This window comes from Podarcis filfolensis, assembly GCF_964270895.1.
Source record: "Podarcis filfolensis genome assembly, chromosome: 2".
In the NCBI taxonomy this organism is placed as follows: domain Eukaryota; kingdom Metazoa; phylum Chordata; class Lepidosauria; order Squamata; family Lacertidae; genus Podarcis; species Podarcis filfolensis.
Genome location: NC_139605.1, coordinates 29,726,352 through 29,753,346, shown reverse-complemented (window position 1 = coordinate 29,753,346; position 26,995 = coordinate 29,726,352). Strand labels below are relative to the sequence as shown.

General features: G+C 43.1%; 1 protein-coding gene across 1 annotated transcript in view; it reads left to right on the top strand.

Moving 5' to 3' along the window:
- Nucleotides 1-11,629: 11,629 nt before the first annotated feature.
- The window catches only part of RYBP (RING1 and YY1 binding protein), a 49,863-nt gene continuing 34,497 nt past the window's right edge, over nt 11,630-26,995 (top strand). The window contains exons 1-2 of the mRNA XM_083602491.1: nt 11,630-12,339; nt 13,708-13,833. Coding sequence (XP_083458617.1) covers nt 12,308-12,339; nt 13,708-13,833 — 158 coding nt within the window. The 5' untranslated portion in view covers nt 11,630-12,307. The remainder of the gene's footprint in view (nt 12,340-13,707; nt 13,834-26,995) is intronic.

The window sequence follows — 26,995 nt, the reverse complement described above, 5'->3', positions numbered from 1 at the left end:
GCATCAAACTGCTTGCACAAATACTGGCATTGATTCCTTATATTTCATAGGAGTTTAAAATAGCCTGTGTGGGCAGTCCAGGTGCAGGTAAATAATCCTCGGATCTCTGCAGTCCTGTGCTGGTGAGAATCCAGACACAACACAGAAGCAATTAGCTTGATGTTTGCTTTGAGGAAAGCATGTTTTGAAGGCAAAGAGAAGCCCCCAGCCAGCTGCATTTTCCAGAGCCACATACATTAGACTTGGGTTTTATTCCATCTACTTAGAAGCTGTAGCAAGTGCTATTAGGTGAAGGGACATGAAAACCATGCATTAAATTTTGAGGTGGTGGTGAGGGAGAATCTCAGTGGTCACTATCCTCTCATGCTCATTTCCATAATACTGTCCACATGGATCATTACTAAATACTAAATTATAAATGTGTCAGATGCTACCCTTCTAGTTTGTCTGGAAGGTTGTTATGGCATAAGTAATAACAATATATAATCACAATGATCTGAAGAGAAGTGAGATTTATTAAAGCGACCCCTGACCGTTAGGTCCAGTTGCAGATGACTCTGGGGTTGTGGTGCTCATCTCGCTTTATTGGCCGAGGGAGCCGGCGTACAGCTTCCAGGTCATGTGGCCAGCATGACTAAGCCGCTTCTGGCGAACCAGAGCAGCGCACGGAAATGCCGTTTACCTTCCTGCTGGAGCAGTACCTCTTTATCTACTTGCACTGGTGTGCTTTTGAACTGCTAGGTTGGCAGGAGCAGGGACCGAGCAACGGGAGCTCACCCCGTCGCGGGGATTCAAACCGCTGACCTTCTGATTGGCAAGCCCTAGGCTCTGTGGTTTAACCCACAGCAACACCCGCGCCCCATTACAAACTGTTAAACTCCTAAGCCTAGCAAACATGCTCCTGCCAGTAGAAATTTGACTGATGAAACACATCACCTGCTCACTTATTTTGTAGGACTAACAACACGTTACATAGATAAATTTCAGTTCTGGTGTGTGCTTAATGTTCCTACTTCTTTGCCTTTGTGGAGAAATCATTTTTTTAAAAAATATCTTTATTAGAGCTGGGTTTTGTTTCGACACAATGTGTGGAAATGAGGGTGGGGGCATTGTAAGAATCAAATTATCAATTGGTGCCTGACATTTGGCTGCTAATTACACAGAAGTCTGGTCTGAAAAAACTGGGTTCTTTTAAATACGTACTGAGATAGTGGGTTGCAAAATCACACTTTTGATTGGTTTCCGGGTAGAAATTGTTGGTCATTCATTGGATGGGGAAAGTGGTCTGTGGGGGGGAATTCTATACCACTCAACTCTGATTGGTTGAAGGATAGTCTGGCTGGGATATAAATAAGCCTCTTCTGCTACTGTTAGGAGAGACCAGGGGATAGAGGGAGCCAGAGTTGACAAAGTAGAGTGAGCATGGCTAGGAATAAGGTGAGGGAGAAGATTGGTGCTGGAGAAAAAGCAAGATGGGCAAAAGGCTATTTGAGGCTAGGGAAAAACCTTTCAGTATAGTCTTCCCAAAAGAGCTAAATTGCTGTTTTAAGCTCCAGATTAGTAGTGAAGCCATATAAGGGTGTTGAGCAGTGAGGAGAATTCACTAAGAAGCTTCTGGAGCTGACATGAGTGAGAATTGCCTGGAGGTTTAGCTACAAGAAAACCAGCTGAGCTCCACAGAACTTGGTAGTGAGATTATCATAGAATCATAGAATTGTAGAGTTAGAAGAGACCCTAAGGGTTGTCTAGTCCAACCCTCTGCAATGCAGGAATCTCAACTAAAGCATCCATGACAGATGGCCATCCAATCTCTGCTTAAAAACCTCCATGGAAGGAGAGTCCACAACACCCTGAGCGAGACCTTTCCACTGGGAAGAAGGACTAAGGATAACTGGCATATAAATCAAATAAGGTTAGGGACTAAGTTTTATCAGCCAGCCTTTGTGACTACCGTTTAAAGTTACAGTAACCTTATTATAGTAAATCCAAGTAAGGCTCAAATAATCAGTAAAAAATAGAAGTATAGTATTCCCCTTATCGTACCCTTATTGTTTATAATTAAGAATATATTGTTAACTTTAATTATATAGAAGCCTTGCTGGCTGCCTAAATTGCAGCAGCTACTCGGATATAGCTAAATACATTGGTAAACAAAAAATACTTTTATTTGGTGGTGGTAGTTAGAATGTGAATCAGCTGTGGTAAATAAATGCTGGCTCTCCATGTATAAAATAAAAGGTGGACTTGCTGCAGCCCTAGATGTGGCAGAAATCTTACAAGCAGTGACCAGGGTGTCTAGATTTCAAAAATAATCTTTGATTTTTGGTAGCCCAGTGAGTAAGAAAAATATGAGACTCCTGTACCTTTAATACACGTGCAAATAGGAAATTTCAGCATGTATAGCTTATGTGATAAGCAACACTTGCTGAAATTACCTCTTCTACACATATATTAAAGGTGCGGGAACTCTGTCATTTTTCATCTGGTCATTCTACTTGGGGCAGTATTCACTAATTGATTGATTTATAACCTATCTCATCTCCATATGTTAATTGTTGAAATTAACTATATCTGAATGTTAAAACCTTCCGTTACACTGATTATGCCCAATTTCCCCTATAGTGCTGTATCTCTGGCCACTGAAAGCCAATTTAAATATATATTACACTGCTTTCAGAGTAAGGGTTGGAGGGTAGCGATTAAGAATGCCACTCTGTTGCCCACTTGTCCTGACTAGGTACAAAAATAATAAACTTAAGCAACTGTTCCATATCAGTCATAACAGATGTGCATTGATCAGCTGTGCATTGAACAATACATGCTGAAACAGGAGGTTCCTCTTTGGTTAGGAAGACAAGAAAGGAGATTCCGACTAAACATCAGGAAGAACTTTCTGATGGAAAGAGCTGTTCAACAGTGAAACAGACTCCCTCGGAAAATGGTGGGCTCTCCTTCATGGGAAGTTTTTAAGCAGAGTTTGGATGGCCAACTTTCATGGGTGCTTTAGTTGAGATACCCATATTTCAGGGGGTTGGACTAGATGACCCTGGGGGTCCCTTCAAACTCTACAATTTTATAAAGAAGCAGGGATGAGGATTTTTTTTCCCAACTCTCCCATCTTCTTGCGCTGTGAGAGTTTTTGCCCAAATCTTTATGGAGCACATTTGCCCGATAATAAATGTTGGAAATGTAAAGAAAATGAAGATACATTTTTTCACCTTTGGTGGACGTGCCCTAGGATTAAGGCTTTCTGGGAAATGATTTATAATGAATTGAAAAAGGTATTTAAATATACCTTTGTGAAGAAACCAGAGGCCTTTCTCCTGGGCATGGTCGGCTAATTGGTGTTAAAAAAGGATAGAACTTTCTTTATGTATGCTACAACAGCAGCAAGAATACTCATTGCAAAGTATTGGAAGACGCAAGACCTACCCACTCTGGAAGAATGGCAGACGAAATTGATTGACTTTATGGGACTGGCAGAATTGACTGGCAGAATCCGTGACCAGGGAGAAGAATCGGCAGAAGAAGAATGGAAGAAATTCAAAGACTATTTGCAAAAATATTGTAACATTAAGGAACACTGAGTGATGTTGGATTGAAATTAAGGGGTTATTAGCTGTAATGATACAAAAGAATATGAAAAAATAGTTCTTTTTTGTACATAAGTAAAAGTATAAGTTACAATAATTTAAGAAGATGGATTGAAAATAAGGTTTATAGCTGTAATGCTATGAGATAAGGATTTGCTGGATGAACAATTTGAACTGGAATACAAGAAGGGGAGGTATGAGGAGGTCAAGGAAATATGTTATTGGAAAATATGATATGAAATTTATGTGTTTTTAATATTTTTTCTTTTTAATCTTTTTTTCTCTTTTTTCTTTTTCTTTTTGGTTTGTATAAAATGGAAAATCTCAATAAATATCTTTTTTTTAAAAAACCAAACTCTACAATTTTATGATCATTGTGTCAGTGGTGTTGTGAACTGACCCAGAAGTGCAGGTGCAAGGTCAGCGCTGCTCGTGGGCAACCGTCATCTCTTCCAGAAATAATATTGCATAAAGCTGTCGCACAATTTGAAATGGGACAGAAAAAAAAAGAAGCTGTTGTAGAGGTAAGCCTGCAGATAGCTCACTTCTGATACATACTGAAAGCATTTTGGTGACTGCCAGGAATCTGCTAGGAGGGCGCAATCTATGCGCCCAATACTGCAACATCTGACATCATGTATGGATGGATTCGCGCTAAACATAGATGCTAGTATCCATATCAGTGCAAGCTATTCCATTAAGCATATCTTTAGGATTTAGGTGCCCAACCAAGATCTTGTCGGTCCTTTTTCATGCTTGTATGATTCCATCACACCCTGTTAGTATCCTTGTATTTATTTTTTACATTAATATTGCCCTCAGCGAGTAAGGAAAAGCACTTGCATGAACTTTGGCAGAATAGGGGAAGGGTTTAAAAGGTCAGCATAAATCAGCAGGAATGGCAGCACTTTATAGTATCCTGTAGTAACTGAAAACCACTGATGCAGAAGTGTGACCTTTGATAACAGCCACATGAGATCACAACAGACCACCTTATACCAGTCTAAGGTCTGTTCTACGATTGCTGGACTTAAACTTACCTGATCAAGCTACCAGTTAAGAAAACAATACCCAGATGGAATGTGCTAATTACACATTTAAAAAGAGCATTTCATAAACAGGAAAATTGCCTTGTTCTGTGCATGTTTTAACATTACACGAAATCAGACTGGTGGGGTGGCTTGGCAAGCTTTCTGTGTGCGACATTATAGTATTTGCTAAGAAACCAAGAGGTCCAGGGAAACTACATCATTCATCTTGCAGATTCAGGGGAGGAAAGAGAAAACTGTGAATTTTGTAGGAGAAAACACCAACTTTTGAGAGAATAAATTTTTCTTCAAAGCATCTTTCCAGGCATCTTAGAGCTTATTGCAGTTGCATTGTTTTTGTACAGACTGTTACTGAATATAAAGGAGAGTGTGAATTACATTTTTAGCTAGCTTCCACCCCCTCATTTGAACAAACAACTTGACATTTTTATTGTTAGAGTGATTCTGTCCAGATCAATTACTGGCTGTGCATTTTCATTGGTGTTTTTCTCTGTACTATTTAGGGAATTTCTTCCTTCTGGTAAGAAAGTCAGTGGACCTTATCGGAGGTCAGAGGACAGACCTGTGGTGTCTTGTGAAAATATGTTTGTTTTTTACATCTTTATGGGCCACTGAAAATAACATTGGGGTAGCAGCCAAAGTGCTATCTCCAAAGCAGAATCAGTACATGCTTTGGATCGTTCCAAGGTCCGTTTATTTCAAACTCCAAATTCTGTTTCGTACAGTGGCTTGGCCACCCAGATGTCCATGAAAATCTTATAAGCAGGACACGATCAACCGTCTCCTGTTATCGGTTGCAAGTACTGGCTGGCTGAAGTGTCCTGTCTCTAAATGTGGCTTGAATAGTTTGCTAGAAGTTCTGCATGTTTATTCTAATGCACTATTAGTCCGAACTCCAGAATTTGTATGGGGGTGGGGGTGGAAATAGAAGTGCTAGACTCGGTGCAAATCATATTGCAAGTGATGCCTTTTATTTGCTCATTTATGGCAACCACTGCTTCAATACTATCCAGGTAGAAGATCTCTTTCAAGGTTCATCTTCATATTTTCCACTTCTAGCACTGTTCTCTGCTTCGCCTTCCCGACTGCTCTGGCAAACAACCCTCACCAAACCCCACTCAAAGCAGCTTGAAAAAGATAATTAGCTGCATAGATACAATTAATAACTTAGCTTCATACACATAGCAGGAACATTGTGCTTCCAAATGATTTAAAACATTTGATTTACAGTGCAAACTACTTGCAGTGTTTCTAGTTGAGGTCTCCAATGACTTTTTACTGCTGGGCCAATCCACCAGAATTGTTCCAGGCACTGTTCTCCATAGCTGTCAACTTACAGATTTGAAAATAAGGGGCCAGCAGCCTCGAAAATAAGGGATCAGCAGCCAAAATAAGGGATTTTAGTCAACCAGCTGAAATACGAAGTTAAAAGGGACCAGATAATTTTGGAAAGCAGCGCCGGTTTTTAGCCCTTCGTTTCCAGAGGTTGCTGCTCGAGACACCAGCTGATGAAACACTGCAATTAAATAACTACAAGCAGCAACCAATTTTCGCGCAAAACAAAGTCCAAGCTACGAAGATGCTGCTGCAGTTCTGTATCTTTTCTCTCGTGCTCCATCTGCAGCTCTCAGTTCCCTCAGGCGGGGTGGGAGGAAGAGAGGGGGGAGGGAAATAGCGTCCGAAGTAAACCCGCAGATCAGACCATCTATGCTAGTCTACCACTACAAATCCATGGGAGAAGCACTTGCGGTCCTTCCTCCGCTTTCCCCCTCTATGGTTAGCCCTAGGAACACCTGCCCGTGCCTCTGCCGCTGCCTCCTCCCCCTCCCTCTGAACTGCTTTCTCTATGGTTGCCCTCACTCTCCTCTCAAGGCTCCTCAGTCCCCGCGGGGAGGGGCTCCCGGGGGCCAAGGCTGGTGAGAGGAGGCCAAGGGGGGGCGGGGGGGCAGCCAAGCAACACAGTTGGAGCCTCCCTCCTCCCTGGCTGGCAGGGAGGGAGGGAGAGGAGCTGCTTCCTTTGAAACCCGGGAAATTTAAGTGACATCATCAATAAGGGACAGCAGCGGGACATGGTGCTCGGATAAGGGAGTTTCCCGCCAAATAAGGGATGGTTGACAGCTATGCTGTTCTCCCATCTTGGCTCCGTCTCTTGTCTTGGATGACCCAACCCCTCTCTTACCCTGTCTTCCTTTTTCTTGCCCCACACCATCTCCTCTTTGATAGGTCTTCTACCTTTATTTTTTCTTTCATCACTATGATGACGCTGTTCCAAGACTCTGGGAGCCCACGTGAGAAACCAGGTCCTCTGAGGATCAGTCAGAAGAACGAGCTATATTTAGCCTGGAGAAAAGAAGATAAAGGGCTCTTTGTTGCCCCAGAGGAGCAGAATTAAAACCAATGGGTAGAAATCACAAGGGGAAAGCTTTCGGGTTGAATTTTAAGAGAAACTTTCTAACTTCCCAAGAAATGCCTGACAGGGAAACAGAGTGCTTTGGGAGGTGGTGGGCTTTCCTTTGCTGTAGGTACTTAAACAGAAACTGGATGTCCATCTGCCAGGAATGCTGCAGTTGCAAGATTCCTGCACTGAGAGCAGGTGAATGGACCAGATGACCTCCAGTGTCCCTTCCAACTCTAAAATGGTGTGAATCTAGGACTTTGACTTGCCTGCACTCGTCTGCAGCATAAGTGAGCAAGCAGGCCAAGGGCTGCCTGGAATGTTTCTTACAAGCAGGTGCAGTGAATGAGTAAACAGGTTTTGCTCTTCCTCATGCTCACTTTCTCTCTCCCCCCCCCCCCATCTTACTATACCTCTCTTCTCTTGTTCCTCCTTACTCATCACTATGAAGACACTTGAGTTATTGCATGCCAGGGCTGTGGCAAGCCAAGCAGCCTCCAGAACTTTGCTAGAAACCAAATAAAATTTTATCATGGGAGACTCTGAAGAGAGGCTTTGTTTTGTACTCAGGATCTAGTTGGTTCTTATTTTTGTGGGTAGGAATAAAATTTCTCACAGATCAGATAGGTTAGTGTGTGGTTTGTTCCATTTCTTTGCATCACGAGGCCTATTATTAAATTTGAATCAGGAAAGTACTTCTAATATGAGGCATAATTGTTTACTCTTTCTCTGTGCTAGGAAAGTGCATGCGGCTTTTGAGAAATGTAAGTGCACAAACTGAGTCATTTCAGATTCAGATGCAAGCTTGTTTTCGAAGGCAGGTATAGAGCTTGTTAGCCAGCAACTGCCCTATACTTATTTATTACATTTCTGAGTCACATTTTTCAAATATTTTCCAAGAGTGCTCAAGGCAACCTGGGCATCTTAGGATGGAAAGGGATAAATGCAATGAAGCTAACTACCTTATTTCTTTCATACATTCATTTTAAAAATTAGGAAAAGCAAGATAGTACAGCTGTTTGGGTCTGCCTTTCTTCCTGACTGGTTACATTAACTATTGCAAGAGGTTCAGGAAGGGGAGGAAACGATTCAAGCTTCTTCTTAAAGAAGTTATTGAAACATCCTTTGAAAAATGGGATCATCCAGTTTTGGGACAAAAGTGGCACCTGTCCTGTTAGCACTTCAGATGGGATGCCTTTTTCCCATATTTGAGCTCCTCCCCCTCAAAATTCTGCAGGTAGAGGGTGGGTCCAGTGGAGAGTGAGAGCGAGAGTTCATTGGTAGGTGTCACCTGCCTCCCTTCCCCTCGCTCCCTGTCACTGTCCACATCACTACTGTATTATCCTCCCCAACCCCAGGAGCAACCCCTCCATTCCTTGACACTATCGGACGTGAGAAGTAGGCAGTCAGCCCAAAATGGTGGCTGGGTTACTGTTGGTGTGACTGACGAGGAGTCCAGTCCAGTGTGAGTGACAATAGAGAGAAAGGGGAAGAAGCAACTCCCTCTCCTTCCCTCACCATCTTCTTCCTTCTCTCTTCTCGCTGGTGCTCCTCCTCAGTCGCCGCTGGTGCTGGTCTAGCATGGTGCGGGTCCAGCACTGCTTGAGCCCCTCCGCCACCCTGACCAAACCTCTCCTCCCTCCTCCTCCACGCTTGAGTCTCTTCTGCCGCCAGCATGGGCAACCTGGCCCATCTATGTGAGTCAAGGGGAAGAGTAGGGCTGGGGTGGTGAGGGAGGCTGAATGTGGGGACCCCCCCTCCACAAACGGGGGGTGAAGATTTGCTGTCATGGGAGTGTGTGTGCCCTACAATCTCCACCGCTTCCGACCTGTCCTGTATTTTGCCCGACCAAACGTGGCAACCCTAATTCACTTCTCTTCTTTTGACCTGGTTGAGAAGCCCAGTTTAGGCATCTTTCATAAATTAAGTTTCTTAGTTTGGAGTCCTACACACAACTATTCTGTAGCAAGTCCCAGTGAATTCTGTGAGATCAGGTTTAGCATTGGGGTGCATTGAGTTTTTTTGGGAGGGAGGGAGATTCAATTGCATTTTTGTTTTACTTGAGGGGCGTAGGTGGAAGGTATAGATAGACCTGTAAAAATAATAAAATGATTATTTCTCCCTTGGTCATCCAAGTAGCCATTTTTCTTTTTCTTTCCAAAAGATGTGAGTCAGTGAGGGAGACATGTCTGCCTGTACATGTCTGCTACTGAATCCCATTTAAAGCAACATTTGGCTGTGGATCTGTGGTCTCAGCCTGCAGCAGAAGCAGACTGAAACCTGAACTAGCCACTCAAACCAAAGCCAAAGGGTTCTTTGGCAACCTCAGAAGGTTACCATGGTGTAGGCCAAATCAGATATGCACAGAAGCCACATATACTGGAATGATGTTGCGCTGGCACAGGAGGCTGTGGGCAGCCTACAGCAATGAGAAGTGTCCAGAGCTCCTGCAACACAGTGGGATCTGGCAATTTCTGGATATGTTGCTGGTGAAACTCTGACATTTGGTGGGCTTACAGGTGCCCTTTGGATTAATCAAGACTTTGTGCAGCAGGGGTATGGAGCCATGTGGTTCCTCCCACCTCCTACTGATTTGTGGCAGAGTGTCAACCATTGCTTTGTGTAAGTTGTGTACGGACAAGACATATTTTCTTCTCCACAGGAAGAGGATTGTCTCCAGGGTGCTTCAATATGCCTCTAGTGGGCCTGTGCTTCTCTTCTTCTAGAGGGGAATAATGAAAACTGTATTAACATTGGAATGGGAAGCGTATTCCTCAGTCACTGGGACTTTCAGAGGATGAATGCACTCTGCTGCCATTTTCCGTAGTGTCTACTTTCTCCCTCTGCTTGTGATGGGTTTATTTTTGGGGTGGTGGTGGTCACAACTTCTCTGAATAGTTTATTTTCAAAATGTGAAATGAGCAGTGATGTTCATTATTTCAACTTCTGGTGATTGAATCAACCTACACATCTAAAAGGAACACAGGCTAGCAGAGCAATCATGTGCTACACCTTTCACTGTCTTTTGCTAAAGGGAAAAACAATTTTAGGATGTAAAAAGGAAGTGCGCTGGGGGAGTGGGTATGCGCACGGGGAGAATGTCTGGAATAGTATTTTCTTCTGGGGATGTGTAGCTCGCTAAGAAAACATGACACCTGGTGATAATGCTCATTTCCTGTTAGGTATGAAATATACCCAGTGAGTATATCACATTCTCCACTTGCATGTACTAGCAGAAAGGCAGTATATAAATGTGGTAAATAAATACCCATGTATATATTTAAGAGAAGTGGCCCAAATGCTCTGGGAAACTGAGAAGCATGCTGTTCATATGAGACGCTAGCTTGATGACACACTTTTTATTTCATGTGTGATTTTATGAGGGTTAATTAAGTAATGCCTGTAAGTGGCACATTCCTCCCGCAGTAGGTGACAGACTGAAGGGGTTCTACAAGATTATATTTTGGGCATGGGGCAAGTCTCTCACTTACACCTACTTGGTGTAAAGAGACATTTCCTATGTCCAAAGTGTTAACAAATCTATAATAATTACTGCAGCCTGGTACCATCTTCAAAATCACTAGTCATGGTTAGAATCCACTCTTCACCTATAGGCATTAGTCTGAGTGATCTCCTTGCTTGGGGCAATCCTATTTTGGGGGCCCAAAATAGCTCCCTCGTCATGACAAGGTTGTTTGACGTGTTTGTCCAGAATAGGGCTTGTAATTTTGAACGCCACCACACAATCTTCATTTGAAGCAGCTTGCAGTAGTGTGTAAAAGTGCAGGTTTTGCTCAGGATGATGTCCACAGGTTTTGCAGGCAGAAAGAATACTCCTGTTAAGCAAACTGAAGTTGGGAAGGGTGGAGATTTATAACCCTTTAACCACTTTGGGAATGCCCCAGTGGTAATTATTTCACATGTCTGGCACACAATCCTGGGACGGTTTATTTAGAAGCGAGTTCCGCGGTATTCAATAAGAGTTTGCTCCCAAAGTGTGTTCAGGATTGCAGCCCAAGTAACCTTGAGTGTGCGGCCTCCTGAGAGTGACACACGGAAGGGCAAATGTTGACACGTTCTTCTTGCACTTGATAAGTGGCTGAAGGGACATAGGCTGCCCCTGTGGGTGGCTAATAGACTCCCCTACACCTGAGCATCGCTACCTCTCTCTCACTTCTTTGTGGGCGACTGTCTGAGGGGAGGAAGCAAGAGGCCTGCAGGCGGACCCAAGTTTCACATCGCACACCCTCCCCGTAGCCTGTGTTCGCCTTCCCTCTCCGAAGGGGAGCTGGGAGAGGGAGGCACTTAAATGTACACGGGCCATTTCCTACTGCAGTGTGGGTGACGTTATTCTCTTTATTGGACCCCCCCGCCGCCGCCTCGCTGTTCAGGGGGCGACATTGTTCCCGCAGAAAAACAACCAGGGGGTGAAACACTGCGGTTGACAAGGGCGAAGCAGCCACGGGGCCACCCTGACACACATTTCGCACTCCACGCGAGTGGGCGAGCGGCAACTCGGGCGGCGCGTCATGCTTCTCGCGCGCCCACCGCACCCCACCCCCGCGTGACTAATCCACTTATATGCGTGTGTACACGCACACGTCTGAAAGGGGGGCCGCGCTCGACGCGAGCGGCTACGAGCGAGGCGGGGTCACACGCTGGCCTTGTGGGTGGCCAGGCGCCGCCCAGCGACGGCGACACGCTTCCCTCGCTCGCTGGCTTCTTCCACCGCCAAGCCTTGGGAGGGAGCGGCGTCCCCGCAGCCTTGCCCTCGTCGCCGAGGGAGCCGTTCCTCCTCCCGGGACGGAGCGGGGTGTGCGTGCGCTGTGTGCACCGAGGGGCTCGGTGGGTGGTGGGTGCTTGGAGGGAGTGTGTGCGTGTTTTGGTTGTGGGGTGTGTGGGGGGGGGGGGAGAGAAGCTGCACGTTCCCCTTCCCTCGCCCCAGCGGAGCCCAAGGCCGGGCTGCCCGGATTGGCCGCGGAGGGCCGCCAGCTCCGCCCGCTGTAGCCGTGCTCGCCTTGGCTGGGAGGAGGAGGAGCAGCGGCGGCGGGGGGAAGAGGAGCCGAGGCTGCGCTCCGTGCGCTGCCTAGTCTGGAGCGGGGGAGCCTGGCAGCGGCAGGAGCGGCGGCGGCTCAGGAGCAGCAGCGGCGGCAGCAGGAGCAGCCCGGATCCTGCTGGTCTTGAGGAGGAGCCAGCCCTGCGAACCCTCCGCTCCTTGCGCGCGAGGCCGAAGAGGGGGCCGCCACCCCCGCCGGCGCCCCAACCGATCCATGACCATGGGCGACAAGAAGAGCCCGACCAGGTAGGAGAAAGCGGGGCCAGCGAAGGGGGGGGGGGAGTCGGCAGAGGAGCCGAGAGGAGGTCGCGGGGGGGGGGGGAGAGGCTCCCTTCCCTAAGATGGAGACGAGGGTGGCGGTGGGGACAGGAAGGAGCGCGCCGCGCGGGTGCCAGCCGAAAGCACCCACCACCACCCACCCCGCTTTCTTAGGCTCAGGGGAGGGGGGGTGGGGACGGCTAGGCCCCGGGGTGGCGGAGGAGGTGGTGGTTGTAGTAGTGGTGGGAGTCGTGGTGGAGGGAGGGGGCTTTTTAAGATGGAGGAAGTAGGTAAAGAAGGGGAGAGAGAGAGAGCTTGTTTGCCTTGCCTTCCTCCCAGCCAGGTACAGAAAACTCCTTGTTTTTCCAATTGTGCTGGGAGGCGAAGCTATAGGGGCAGGAAAGCCAGAGAGAGCTCCTTGTGTGGCTAACTGCTGAAAGGAAGGGGGGGACGGGAGGTTTGTGTGTGTGTGTTTTTGTGTGTGTGTGTTTGGAGGGGCTTGCTCTGTTTTGTGCCCAGGCTGGCTCTTAAGATGGAGGGAGTGTGTAGAAGCAAAGGAGGAGGAGGAGGGCGAAGTGTTTGTGTTTCTCTCTCTGTTGGTGCCAGGGCTAATCTGGTGTTAGAGCAGCTATGGCGGCTGCTTCTCTCTCTCTCTCTCTCTCTCTCTCTCTCTCTCTCTCTCACACACACACACACACACACACACACACACAGAGAGAGCTCCTCGTCTCCTCACACTGACTTCTTCCAGACAAAGGGAGATTTAACAAGGTAAAGGAGACAGACAGACAGACGAAGGGGGCGCATGGAGGGACACGCCTACAATCCTTTAAAGTACAATCAAGCGCACACACACACACACCCCTCACTCACACAAGCACACCCCAAGAGGGAGGGTAACAGGCTCGGATACCTTCCACCATCGCCTTTTCCCTGCCCTTCCAGATTCAGTGGGTAGTCGTTGTTGTGTGAAAATTGATTGCCTTGAGATTGAAGGTTGGAGGGGGAAATGTTCCCCTTTCCTCTCTTGCTACTACGGGGGTATGGCATGGTATGGTGTTGGGGGAAGGTTGTGGGGTAAGGCATGAGAAACGTGTGTGGTGAGAAGAGAGAACAAAGTCGGATTTTTGGCTTGATGGGTGCTTTGTACGGTTTCCTCACTGCTCCATCGAAAATTTGATTACTTTTTAGGCAAGGAGCAAAATAAATAAATAAATAAATAAAGGCAGGCAGAGCAAAGCAGAGCATAGTATGAAACAGCTTTGCTTTATGATCTCGTTTCTAACATGTTTTATTGTTTCTTTTCCTCCTCCTTCTCTCCCCCCCTCCCCTTTCTTCCTACACATACTTCTCAAGGCCAAAAAGGCAAGCAAAACCTGCAGCCGACGAAGGTTTTTGGGATTGTAGTGTCTGCACCTTTAGGAACAGTGCTGAAGCCTTTAAATGCAGCATATGTGATGTCAGGAAAGGCACCTCTACAAGGTACATTGTTCATATTCTAATGTGCTAGTCGTCCCTTTTCCTCCTGTAACTAACTGTAATGCTGCTGACTTGTTGATTTACCATGGCGGTGGGAACGAGAAATGACTCCCTTTGAAAGAATGTTTAAACCTGTTTTGTGTTACAAGTGTTCATGTACACATTAAAAACAAGTGTTTGCAGGTACTGTATACTGTATAATAATTATTTGATGCTATTTGCTGTATGTCATGTTTGTAGGTAAAAGGAGGCCTCTGGGACTTTCAGATCAGTCAGGTTTGATTGGAAGCTGGGTATTTTTCTATGTCATAGCCTTTTGGCTATAGTCTGAGGAGTGCCTTTTTTGTTTTCTGAAGGTTGATAAAGAGGCACAACAGAAGCGCAACTTCAAAGTCCTGCTTTGTTCTAATAATAATGACTTATTTTATGTAAAATAAAGGAACTTTGGAAAACCAGTTTCCTGAAGAATACTATGGGTTATGCATACTTGCAGAGATGTTCAAGTTATGTGTAGGAGTGCTGCCATATGACATCTAACACATGGATTTATGTCACAGAAACATAGCAATAATGCAGATTTATGAGATCCTGAGATAGCTTTTTTGATTAACTTGTATGTATTAGTGATGGATTCCCCCCCCCCAAAATGTTTAAAGTGTTAAGTATGAGTTAGGTAATTCTTTCAAAGTTTTAGGTTGACAAGTTGTCTTAACTGAATTGGGTGTTCTCTTTTGTATGCTCTCCTTAGTACTTTTGGAAAGTTAATAAGCTTTGTCATATGTTGCATGCTTTTTATGTTCGAAAAATCACAGAATTTTACCATGAATAGACTTTCTAATGTGAAGACTCTGCAGAATGGCAGACAGCAGGTTGTGTTGTTGATTGGGAGCAGTTGGTAATGTATTCGTTAAGTATTTTGAGCATGGCAGAGTGAAAGCTGAAAATGCATGCTTCCAATGAGAAAAACTTTCTGGATCATTGAGGCTTCTTGTGACATGAGCGAGTTAAGTAGGTGTCAAATGTCCACTCGTGTACATAGCGTGCATGTCTTTTGAGTATTTCTACACTTTGTACTGTTTTGGAGGACACTGATTTTAAGTCTGATATATGTCACGGTCTAGAACATGTGTGTGTGTGTGTGTGTGTGTGTAGACTTCAGTCATGTTCATTTAGGCTTTAGTATTGTCAGTGAATCCACCTGTGGCTCTTGCATACAAACCTGTTGATTTCTTTTGGGGTTGTATTGTTCTATACCTACTTGCAGCATCAGCATATTGTAGATTGTGTTTAATAAGGATGGGCAGCTGGAAGCTTGTGGGCTAGATGTACTTCCTGTGTCAAATTTAATTTAAGGTGTAGTAAAAAGTTTCCCACCAGTTTCATTCTTACAGATTAGAACAATGTTTTTAAGTTGCATGAAGTAAGCTTTGAACTTCAATATTTGATCTCTTTCTGATTTGTGTATATATAACATTTTTGTTGTATATAATGCTTAAGATCTGTAATTGGGAAGGCCTGACTGTTAAGAGTAAACTTTATTGGGGAGCTGTTGTAGTGCTCATGAGGGACTCAGTTTTGTGAGGCAAAATTTACTCCAAACCTTCATTGTACAGTTTGCAGAACAGTCCTCACAATGGATACAGACGTTGTGCATCCCCTTTGTGTAGCGTAATTTGATTTGTATCCTTATTTGTTAAAAAGCATATTTTTGTCTCTTAAGAAAAAACAACCTGTCCTGTAACATGGGTTCTTGGGGAGGGGAAGAGACAATAATCTTAATATGGAAACCTTCTCCCGTTTAATTACATATTAAATTAAATTATTCAATTAATAAGGAAAACTTTCAACTTAGGCGTAGTTGTCAAGTGAGCATTAAAATGTTTCGTTACTTTCTCATTATGTGTTCCCTGCAGCAGAAAGCTTATGTTGACCTCTTGTTAGGTTTCTAGCTATATTTCTGCCTCTATGAGTGCAGTTTCACCAAGGTCAGTATGATTGCATTCACTTAAGATATAAATGGGAAACTTGTTGCTCTTCAGTATGTTGGAGTTGGACCATCAAGGCCAGCCAGGGACACGGGAGTTTAAATTCAACAACATATGGAGGGCTACTAGTTCCCCACCCCATACTTAAAGTACGCTTTCAGTATGTCACTATATGCTTTTAAAGTAAGTTCTTATCAATGAGATTTCATAATAAATATATAATAAAAATGCATATTTAAGTATTATTTATAAACCAACTCACTATTGGACATAAATTTGTAAATAACTCAAATGATAGTAACTGAACACTATCTAAACTCTGCAGTGAGTTTTGGTTGTGGCTTGGGAGTTACTGTATATGACGCATGTTGGTGTTTCAGGAAACCTGCATTTTTTTCATTGACACTTAATGTACAACAATGCTATGGTTTATGGTTTGCTATTACTCAGAATATTTGTATCTGATGATACGATCTGTGTGCATGCTTGTATTGTAGAAAATCTCAGTTGCGAATATCTACTAGGATTGCTTAAGGACCAGTAAGTCAGTCCTCCAGAGTATCAGCAGCAAGATACCTGTTTTTGAGTGATACTGCTAGGGATAGAGACATGAGCTGGAATGTCCAACAACGGAAATCATTTATTATTTATCTAAATACTTGAATAGGGAAGGTAAGCTCCCTGAAAAGAAGATGATTTGCACCACCTTCTATATTCCCCCGTCTTACCTGCTCAGTCCAGGGCATCAAAATATTCTAAGAGTATTGAAGGATTTAAGCACTCATTCTGCATTATGTTCTAAGCTAACCATATGAAATTGTTAGGATAGGATGGTAGCAGTAGTCTTGGTGGCTAGGTTTATTTTTGATCTGGGGTTCAGAATATGTCTTCTGTGCACCAGCTAATAGATTTTGGGTTCAGTTATAAAGGTTAATGTGGATTGTGAGCTGATTAATCTTTGAGATATTGTGTTTTGGGGAAGGAGGTAGGTGGTCATGACCAAAAGTGAAAGTCTCACTTGGTTTTCTCACTCAAGAAATGATTCTGCTGTTTCTGAGTTATTTTCACATGAAATAGTGAATGATGTGGCAGAGGAATAAAATTTACTTGAAGCTGCACCTGGAAATAGTTTACTGAATGTACCTGATGCACTTTAAATTTCAGAAGCATGGCTTGGCATGTGAAAAGGATCTTGGGATTGTAGTCAAGCACAACCTGAACATGAGTCAGCAGTGTGGTGCAGCTGCAATAAAAGCTAATGCAATTTTAGTCTGCATTAATAGACTCAGTTTTCAAGTCATGGGAAGAAATAGTTCAATTTTGTTTATTAATGACACTTATATGCTATCCCATAACATAAAGGTATCTGGGCTGTTTAAAATAATTAAGAACAAAAACAAATTATATACAAAACCCCCATAAAATCAAAAGTAAAGTTATTTTGCACTAGTCAGATCTCATATGGAGTGCTTCCCAGTTCTGCACACTGTCTAGGTAAATAGGAATGAGTAAAGAGGAAATCAAGATGGTAAGTGATATGTAAAGTAAGTCCGATGAGGCAAACTAAAAGGAACTGAAGGGTGATGCAAAGAACTTTTCAAATACCTAATGGTCTGTCCCACAGAACAGGGCAAAAACTATTTTTCTGCTGTTCCAGAGGGCAGGACTGTATCTTAACAGGCTGAAGTTGCAGGGGGGTAGATTTTGGTTCAACATTGGGAGAAACTTTGTGATGGTAAGAGCATTTCGAACAATAAAACCAGTTACAGTGGTACCTCGGGTTACATACGCTTCAGGTTACAGACTCTGCTAACCCAGAAATAGTACTTCGGGTTAAGAACTTTGCTTCAGGATGGGAACAGAAATCATGCTCCGGCGGCAGCAGAAGGCCCCATTAGCTAAAGTGGTGCTTCAGGTTAAGAACAGTTTCAGGTTAAGAACGGACCTCCGGAACGAATTAAGTACTTAACCCGAGTGGTGTGGTAGGCTCTGAATAGCTGAGTCAAAGAGCAAATTCTTAAAAAACTAAAACAAGCAACCTTAAAGGTGTGACTTGCGTAAACTCAACAACTCAGTCAGTTTTAACAACAGTTCACATCATTCAAGGAAAAGTAGGCTCTCTATGGAGTTACCCCAATATTTTTTATTGTTTTTCATGTATTTTGTTTTGCCTTTTCATATATCGTTTTCTATACAGCTACATACAGTTCAGAAAAGTTATACTCCAGTTCTGTACCACAGATTTGGAAAGAAGCTCCACTGATCTCAGCGGAACTTATTTCTGAGTAAACGCATACACAGGAGTGCTATTTGTGACTAAACTTTTGCTTCTATCTTTTCAGCATTCAGTTCTTGTTTTCTTTAAACTCCTTTATTGGCCACATTCCTATTGTTAACGAGAACTGCAAATTGTTTTCTGTGATTAGTTTTAATAGCGTCGGCTTGCTTTTTGTGCAGTGTGCATGTTCTTGCTTTTTGTGTGATGTGCATGTTCTTGCTGTCATATTGTCTTTTTCCTTGCAATCTTATCTTTTGAGCTATCTTGTTTGTAAATTCAGCTCGGTGGTTCTCTGTTGACACCATCAGTGTAAAACTGAATAGGATTCTTGTGTTCATAATTAGTTTTGTATTGCTATAACTATACGTACTGGGAAAAGTGGCACTTTAAAGTTGTTTTTAACTCTGTAGTCCAAACCAGATGCAACATCAGTGGACATGTTTATTTAAATCAGGGGTGGGCAAAGTTTAGCTCGCCTGGGCTGGTTCACTACCCCTGATTTAAATCCAAGTCTGCCCCAGCCATATAAAAAAACAAGGGGCAAGAGCCAAAATACCTTGAAAAATCGTGTGTTTGAGAGAGAGACAGCATGTGTGTTTATCCATCTGCTGTCTGCAGCTTGCCTTTCCATACTCTTCTCTTTCTCACCACACTTTCCCCCCCCAATACCAAAACTGAACTTCAATTCCAAGTGTGAATTCAGGTCAGACAAAAGTGCTTGGGAGAAGAGAGGTGGCTGTGAATAGGTGAACAGTGTACTTTCGAAGGGGTCACCTCCACTCATCTGTGTCATAGTTTTGCTCTAGAAGTCGGATTTCCCACCCCCTTGCATTGCCCATGATTGAGGCAGATAATTTAACTAAAGCAGGAGTAAGGGACCTCTAGTCTGCTGGCAGATTGCCTCCTAGGTCTAACTGTTTGTTCCTTAGGATTCTCCCCAGGCAGTGCCCCTCATCATTCTTCACTCGCCTGAAGTGCTTTTGCCTAGCCTGCAAAACTGGGCAGAGTGACAGATGTGATTCTTACCTTTTACATTCCAGCCATGCAGAAGCTACAAGTTTCTATACATCCCCCTCCATTTTTCCATCTTTCTTAAAGAGAAGCAAAGAGACAGGATAAAAATTCGAGGGCACATTCCAGTTTGTAACAAATGAGACCTATTTCCCATTCCCATTGACCTGGAATGGTTAGGCATTAATTTCCATTGAGTGAATTAAGATTTTTTTGGAAGCTGATTGAATATGCTGAGGGACCTGTCCTTAAAATGGTTGTGACCAACTTCCTGGGTAAGCACAATGTAAGTAAAAGTAAAGTACAGTGCTACTTTAACAATCCTTTCTATATAATACTACAGTGGTACCTCGGGTTAAGTACTTAATTGTTTCCGGAGGTCCCGTTCTTAACCTGAAACTGTTCTTAACCTAAAGCACCATTTTAGCTAATGGGGCCTTCTGCTGCTGCCGCACCGCCGGAGCACGATTTCTGTTCTCATCCTGAAGCAAAGTTCTTAACCCGAGGTACTATTTCTGGTTTAGCGGAATCTGTAACCTGAAGCGTATGTAACCTGAAGCATATGTAACCCGAGGTACCACTGTATAATTGATTGCGGAACAGTTTGCCAATACAGTTGAAAGCACAGAACTCAAGTTATTCCCATGTTCTTGGTGTGTCTTGCATTTTTTATCTTTATAACCAAGACTTCCAGATTATTTTATGTGCACATAAGATAGTTATGTGAACAACTATCTTGGAAATAAAAAGTCGAAGGTGGAAAAGCATGAAAAAGCAAAGAATTGGATTTTTAAGCGTGTGGATTCCCCCCCCCCCCCGGAATAATCCTTCTATATTCTTAATAATCAGTAGGCAAGAATGTCCTTTTTGTTTACAGCCTATCTCTGCAAACCTTGCATGCTCCCCCCCCCCCATAGTAAAATTTAAGAGCATTCCTCTGTGGAAAAAAAAAACTTTTTAGAATTGGGCCATAACTTAACTTAGGGAAAATAGGCTGAAAACCTTTTGCCTGTTTCTAGAATCCTTATGCCTCTTTTATGGGTTTCTTTTTCTAATGAATTTCCCTACACCTTAGATCAGTGTTAGAAACTTCCATTGTTCTATGGGCATTTTGCGACAGAATTTAATAAGCGCGAGCAGTTTTTGAGCTCTGGGCGCAGTATTGAGCTTAAGATTTCAGGTTAAAACTGCAAAGTGGAAGGAAAAAGGAGACCACCTTCTGCCTCCCCACTTCCAGCTACTGTCTGAAGACTGGAGAATAGACTTTCTGAAGAATATTATGGGGGTGGGCAGGGGAAGGACTAGACCATGTAAAAAATGAACATAATATTTTAGCTGCCGTTCATTCATTTTCAGCTTTGTATTCTATTCTTGTTATTAATCCATCGTTTGCGCCTGTAACCTAGGTTTAATTTAGCTCCTAGCTTTCATATCCCATTTTCTAACACTGCCTTAGATGTGGCAGTGTTGGAAAGGGGAGGGGGAACTACCTCAAACAACGCCTTGGTGTCCAACGAGGCTGCACTGTCTTGCACAGGAGGTTGGCAGAATGAGTATCCAGAACTACATAGCTCTGTTGGAAGTTATAAAGGGGTGTGTGCTTGACATTTTGCCCCTTCAGGTAGCTTTGGAAATAAACCCCAAATGCCTTGGCTGAAAGCTGTCGTGGATGAAATAAAGGATTTCAAAGTTGGAAAGTCTTGAGTGCTGTAGGAGTAGTGTTTTCTTTTATGGACATAAAGTACGGGCAGTTCATCCTTTTTGCTGGTAGTCCTTGTTGGTAGGCCCCTAAATGAAAACAAACTCCTGTGTGTATCTTCCTTTCACTGTTCTGACAGTTTCATTGTACAGTAGGCTAGTCAGAAAGCCATAAAATTCACCTGTGGAGAACTTAGGTCTAAATAGTCTTTCACTTCAATCCTTTTTAAAAAAAAGGAAAAAGAAAAATGGAAGCCGGTCATGTGACTTAAAAGCTTTTTGTTATGCAATTTGGTTAAAAAATTGCAAAAATAGCTTTTTGTTATGCAATTTGGTTAAAAAACTGCTATATCACTGCATGTGGAGATCCCCTGTGATGTGCGTTTGTCTTTAGATTTAGTCACTGTGTGTCTCTTTCAAAGTGTAATGCTTAAAAACAGTGAAACCCAGTGACCTACTTTATGAGCTTTCATATGGTTCTGTAGGTCAGTGGGTCTCTTTGCAGAATGTAGGTCATTTGGAAAGGTGTGCGTTTCTTCCATAACAAGTAGCTTTTGACCTGCCGTTGAATTACACAGGTTAGATGTGCAGCTTCAGGGTTCTCTCCCCCTCCCCCCATAGAGATATTTTTGACTGTCTGGTCCTGACATGTTACTCTGCTGTATGGCAAATAGTTTGGATGTAATCGGATGTATTTTTAAAAGGTGACATGTTCTAGACAGACCAAGAGAACCTTTATGTGTCTATGTTTTGCTCAATAATAAACAGAAAATATATAGTGTCTGCTATACAATATCCTAAGCAAATGCCCAATGTATCTGAGAAGGGGGGGGGGAATCAATGATTTTTGTATTGTTAGGTTTTCAAACTTCCTGAACAAATAAACATTGAATCAAATTTATTATAATCTTCAAAGCTGTTTTCAAGAAAGCATAAAAATGTTAATTCAGTTTAAACAAAACCTGATCGGTAAAACAGCAATAAAAACTAACAATTAAACCTCAGAGCAGTAAAAATATCAACAATCAAGGAATAGATGATCAACCTCTAACAAGATTTAGGAATGCCTGAAAAAAATGTTTTCCTTGGTGCTGAAAAGATGCAGAATGGGCCTCACTGAAAGGGATTTTCCAAAAACAGAGCACCACATCGGAAAAAGGTTTCTTCCTTCAAGTCTCATGTCTAATATCTGAAGGAGGGCACCAAAATCTTGGCATATAGGCAGGCTCTTTATTTCAGCTTCTTGATAAGCTTATTTTGCATTGGAAAAATTATCACCTACCAACCTTTCTAGTGGTTTAAAGAAGTTGAAGAAACATGATCTTGTTTCTTTATGATTATTTGGTGTCTTCATCCTTCATGGATCTGGAATTATACCATGAAAGGAAGTCAGGTGAAGAAAGACAGGACATGAGTGCAAGCATAGTATAGTTTAGTTATCAAAGAAAAGCTTCCATTGAACTTTGCTGCAGTTCCTATTTGACTGGAACCCCCACCCCCAGTATATTTGTGTCCTGTGTTTCTGGGCTAAGTTTCATAAGTTCCTTTATAATATTTGATAAGACCTGGAGAAGTCTAGTCAGTAGGCCTTAATTTTGCTTACTACAGTCACAGGTTTCATGTAAGAGACACCAGGACTTAAACTGGAAAACCTAACATTGGCAGTGTTTGGTAACTCCATTGCATGTTAGGTTTGACTCTAGCAAGAGGGTCTGACGTGGTGACTTTTATAATTTGCATGGCTCTGCCGCCAAAGCAAGCAACCAGACCTTGCTATCACTCTTGCTAGATATAAACTTCAGCAACAGCAGTTTGGAGATCCTTGCCTAAACAGTACAGTAACTTGGCTTCTGGCTGCCACTGTTCCTTGCCTTTTTGCACCAATCTCAGTCCATCTTCTGATTGTGTTTTTGGCTTATCTATGCCTGCCTCCCAATTCCTTGTTTCATCCTGCTTTTTGACAGATTCTATATCTATGCTTTCATTTTTTCATTCTTGCTTCACCTCCCAAATGAACCTATGGCTATTGGTTTTGGTTCACCCCAACAGCCTTCTAATCTGTTGTTAACAGACCGTTTGGCATCTGACTCCTAACTGCATGGATCACATCTTGCTCCTCTCCTCAGGTGTTCTAGAACAGCTCAGTTCTCAGATTTTTGTTGACAAGCATGTAATAGGTTTTAGTGGCATTTAGTGCCATGTATTCAGTCTGAGAAATTCAATGGGACAGACTGATGTCACCTTTTAAAGATATATCTGCATTGCCCCCTCCCAAATACTTTGAATTATATTCAGCATAGTGCTAACCATGTAATTCTGCTTGCCCAACAGAGCTTCCCCTCTTCCCCTTGCAGGTCTTCTGAATCTGTTCCAGGGACTCCTCCAAGTTATGCTGTTAACTTGGAATATAGTACAGTATAGATTGAATAGTTTGAGTGATAGCCATTGGTGGTCATATCGAGATTTCAGTGAGTAAATGTGATGAAACATTGGATGTCACCCTTTGTGTTGTTCGTTTGAGGGCTGCTTGTAATTCTGTAAAGCTCAGGGGTCCAAAAACGTAGACGCATTGTTCTTGGCTCCTGAATGCCTTGGGAGTAAAACATTCCGGCTCCCAAACGATCGAAAACTGGAAGTGAGTGTTCCTGTTTTCGAACGTTCTTTTGGAAGCCAAATGTCCGGCGGGGCTTCTGCGGCCTCCGATTGGCTGCAGGAGTTTCCTGCAGTCAATCAGAAGCCACACTTTGGTTTCTGAATGTTTTGGAAGTCGAACGGATTCCGTTCAGCTTCTGAGGTACAACTGTATATGACTTCTGTGCATGGCTGCCAAAGGTAAGTTTTCTGTTCATTCACTTATTCTGTTTATTCTGCTTATGTTGTTTGACCAGCTGCATTGTGACATTATTAATTTTGAAAGTGCTTGCCTAGCTGAGGACTTTCTCTTCCTAAGATTTCAATAGAAGAGGCAATACATTGATGGACGATGGCCCTGTGATGGAGTCAATCAGCCGGCACAGTCTCTTGTCCCTTGGGCATACTTGTATGGAGTACATCATTAGCTGAAGAAGGGGAGGCTTTCCTCTGTAATGTTAATGCTGTGTATTAGCTCTCTTGTCCCTGTGCTACTATTACAGAGCCATTGCAGCTCCATTGGGGACAGGGAGGGAGAGCAAGTACATAACTTCATCTGGTGTCATGATTATTTTTAGTGTTTTATTTAGCTGTACACCAGCAAACCTTATATAAGTTGCTGTTATCTTCCAGACTCCTAAGCAGAACGGAACAAAGTGAAAAACTTAAATTAATATTAATCAGAGATGTTGCTGTGTGGTAGGCAACATTTGCACGTTTCAGCGTGTTTAAGTGGCATTTTGAGCAATATTTTATTTGTCCAAATGTTGCAGGATAAAATAAAAGTGTAAGCCAAGGAAGAGAAATGTTGCCAGCACACTTGTGTGCATTGAATGTTGTCTTGAGAGGCGAGACTGGCAAGCTATTTGCCTGGAAGGACTTGTTATACATTAATTAAGTTGGCAAGGTGCTAGCTAGCTGCAAGACTCAACTGGGCTGTTTTTTAAGAATAACCACTGCCTTTTAATTTTTTATACTCAAAATATCTGTTTCAATGATTTTTTTTTTAAAAGTCTACCTAATTCATTTAAGAGCAAGAGAGTAAAGGTCCTGATTATTTAGAATCAGTTGACAGCTTCATAAGTAAATAGGTTAAAAATTATATGATAACCCCTTCATTGCATAAGATGATAGGTTTTTCTATTATCTAGCTTGCTGTAATGGCTATAGATTAAGGATTCAAATTGACCTGGTATGAATGTATTAAATCAGGTTATCTGCCAAAATGGGTTCACTACCATGTACCCACTACCAGAGTTTGAAATTAGCCAGTTGCCATACATGTTTTGCTACTGGTCTGGTCCAGTTGCACATGGAGGTTTCTGGGCACCAGGTTGGTGACCACAGTTCAAAAATGTCTGCCTTACTCCATAGTTAATAGCATTTCCATTTCCTCTATGTGGGTTTCTCCTTCCTGCATACTGGGACATGTGAATTGTTGTAAGAGCAACTACAGTTAACCAATGTAGTTAAGATCATAGAATTGTAGCTTTGAAATTGGAGCTCCAGGGGGTCATTTAGTCCAACAACTTGAATTCCATTGTGGCAACCTAGAACCAAGGAGCCATTTGGTGCCTAGCATATATACCTGAGTTTCTAACACTGCCCACTACAAAATTTCAGTATACCTTCCAGGTGTGTGTAGACAGCAACAGAATAAACCAGTTTGGTGAGTGGTAACAGCAAGGAAGTTTGGTGGATAGGAATTCAGTCATTCACTTAATGAGGAAACAGTTGCTTGAGAACAAATGCTTCTTAGCCTGTAGCTGTTTGGTTGTGGATGAACTTGCCAGACCAGGCTGATGACAGATTTGGCATTTATTCTGAGGAAAAGTTGGGTTCAGATAATACATGCCAAGTTTTTCCTCATTTTTTTAATTTAAAACCTGGGTTTCTAAAAAGCAAAACATTTAAAACTGGCTTCCCACAAAGAATCCTGGGAACCGCAGTGCATGCATGGAGGGTGCTGGGAGTTGTTAGGAGACACACACAGCAACTATTTTCAGGGTTCCCTGGTAAAATGGAATGACCACCAAACCAGTGTTAGAAATTAGCCAGGCTCATTTTGCTACTAGCACAGGTCCCGTTGCCACCACGTGGAGATCTCTGGAAGCTAGGTTGGCAGCCAACATCTCCATCTGGCTGGCCCCTCCAGGTTTCTTAAGCAGGTAAGGAGAAGAGTTTATTTATTGCATTTCTATCCCACCTTTTTTCGGAAGAGTACATGGAGTTCACCCCCGTCCTCAGTTAATCCCTACAAGCGACCCTGTGAGATAAGTTAAGAGGCTGTGACTGGCCCAAGGTCACCCAGTGGGTTTCATGACGGAGTGGTGGTTTGAACCGTGATCTCCCAGGCCCTACCTAGTCCGACACACTAACCACTACACCACACTGGCTTCTTAGAGTACTTCTTCTGTGAAGCAGCTGTATAAATTAAGTAGGTAAATAAATAGGGGGAAAGCAAAATATCACTTAGAGAAGGATCTGAAATATTTTCCTTGAAGCTTGAATTTGCTTTATTCTGGATTGTTTTATTTGATATTTTAATGTGTTGTAAACAGCTTTGAGATTTCTTCCTTTAAGCTATAAAACAGTATAGAAAGGAAATTGATAATAATAATAATACAGTCGTACCTTGGATCCCGAACACCTTGCAAGTTGAACGTTTTCGCTCCTGAACGTCACAAACCTGAAAGTGAGAACCCGAACGTCCAGCGGGGCTTCCGCTGCTTCTGACTGGCTGCAGGAGCTTCCCACAGCCAATTGGAAGCCGCACCTTGGTTTCGGAACGTTTTGGAAGTCGAACGGACTTCTGGAACAGATTCCGTTCAACTTCTGAAGTACCACTATAGTAATAAATTCCACTGCAAAAATGCGCTTGAATATTTGATTGTAGCGCTCGTAACCTAGGTTTAAGGTGGCATTTGGCGATTAGCTTATACAGTATATCTGAGTTTTTAACACTGCCTTAAACCTCCCTGGTTTAATGTACCTCTGTGGCAGGAACATGAGTCTCCTCTTGAAACTGTACCCAGACAAAATGGAAGGGCTGCAGTTGTGTGGTTATTGCAGGTGGAATTTGGGGAGTCATCCTATTCCAGAAGAGGTTGCACTTGTAGAATCAGGTTCATAGCTTCAGAATACTTCTGGAGTCACTCACTTGAACCCCGTGTCTTCAGTGTATGGGAGAGCTTATTCCCAACTCTGGCTAGTTCACCATCGGCGGGGGCGGGGGGAGCCATTTTGGCTCCTTGGGGTAGATTGCCTTTTGAGTACAGTCTGGAGGCTGCAATTAGTTCAAATTGTGGCTAGGGTGCTTATATATACTGCTTATAACCATTAATCTGAAAGAATTGCACAGATTACCTATTACCTTCCAGCCTCAATTCAAGGTGCTTATAGTGATAGATAAAGCGTTTGGGCTCCAAATGTCTGAAAGAATGCCTCTTCCTGAACAACTTGCCCATGCATTAAGATCTGCTGAAGGGACCCTTTTTGTGGTTGTCCCACTGTAATGGGGGGGGGGGGGTTCTGTGAGAGGGTCTTCTCTGCTATGGCACCA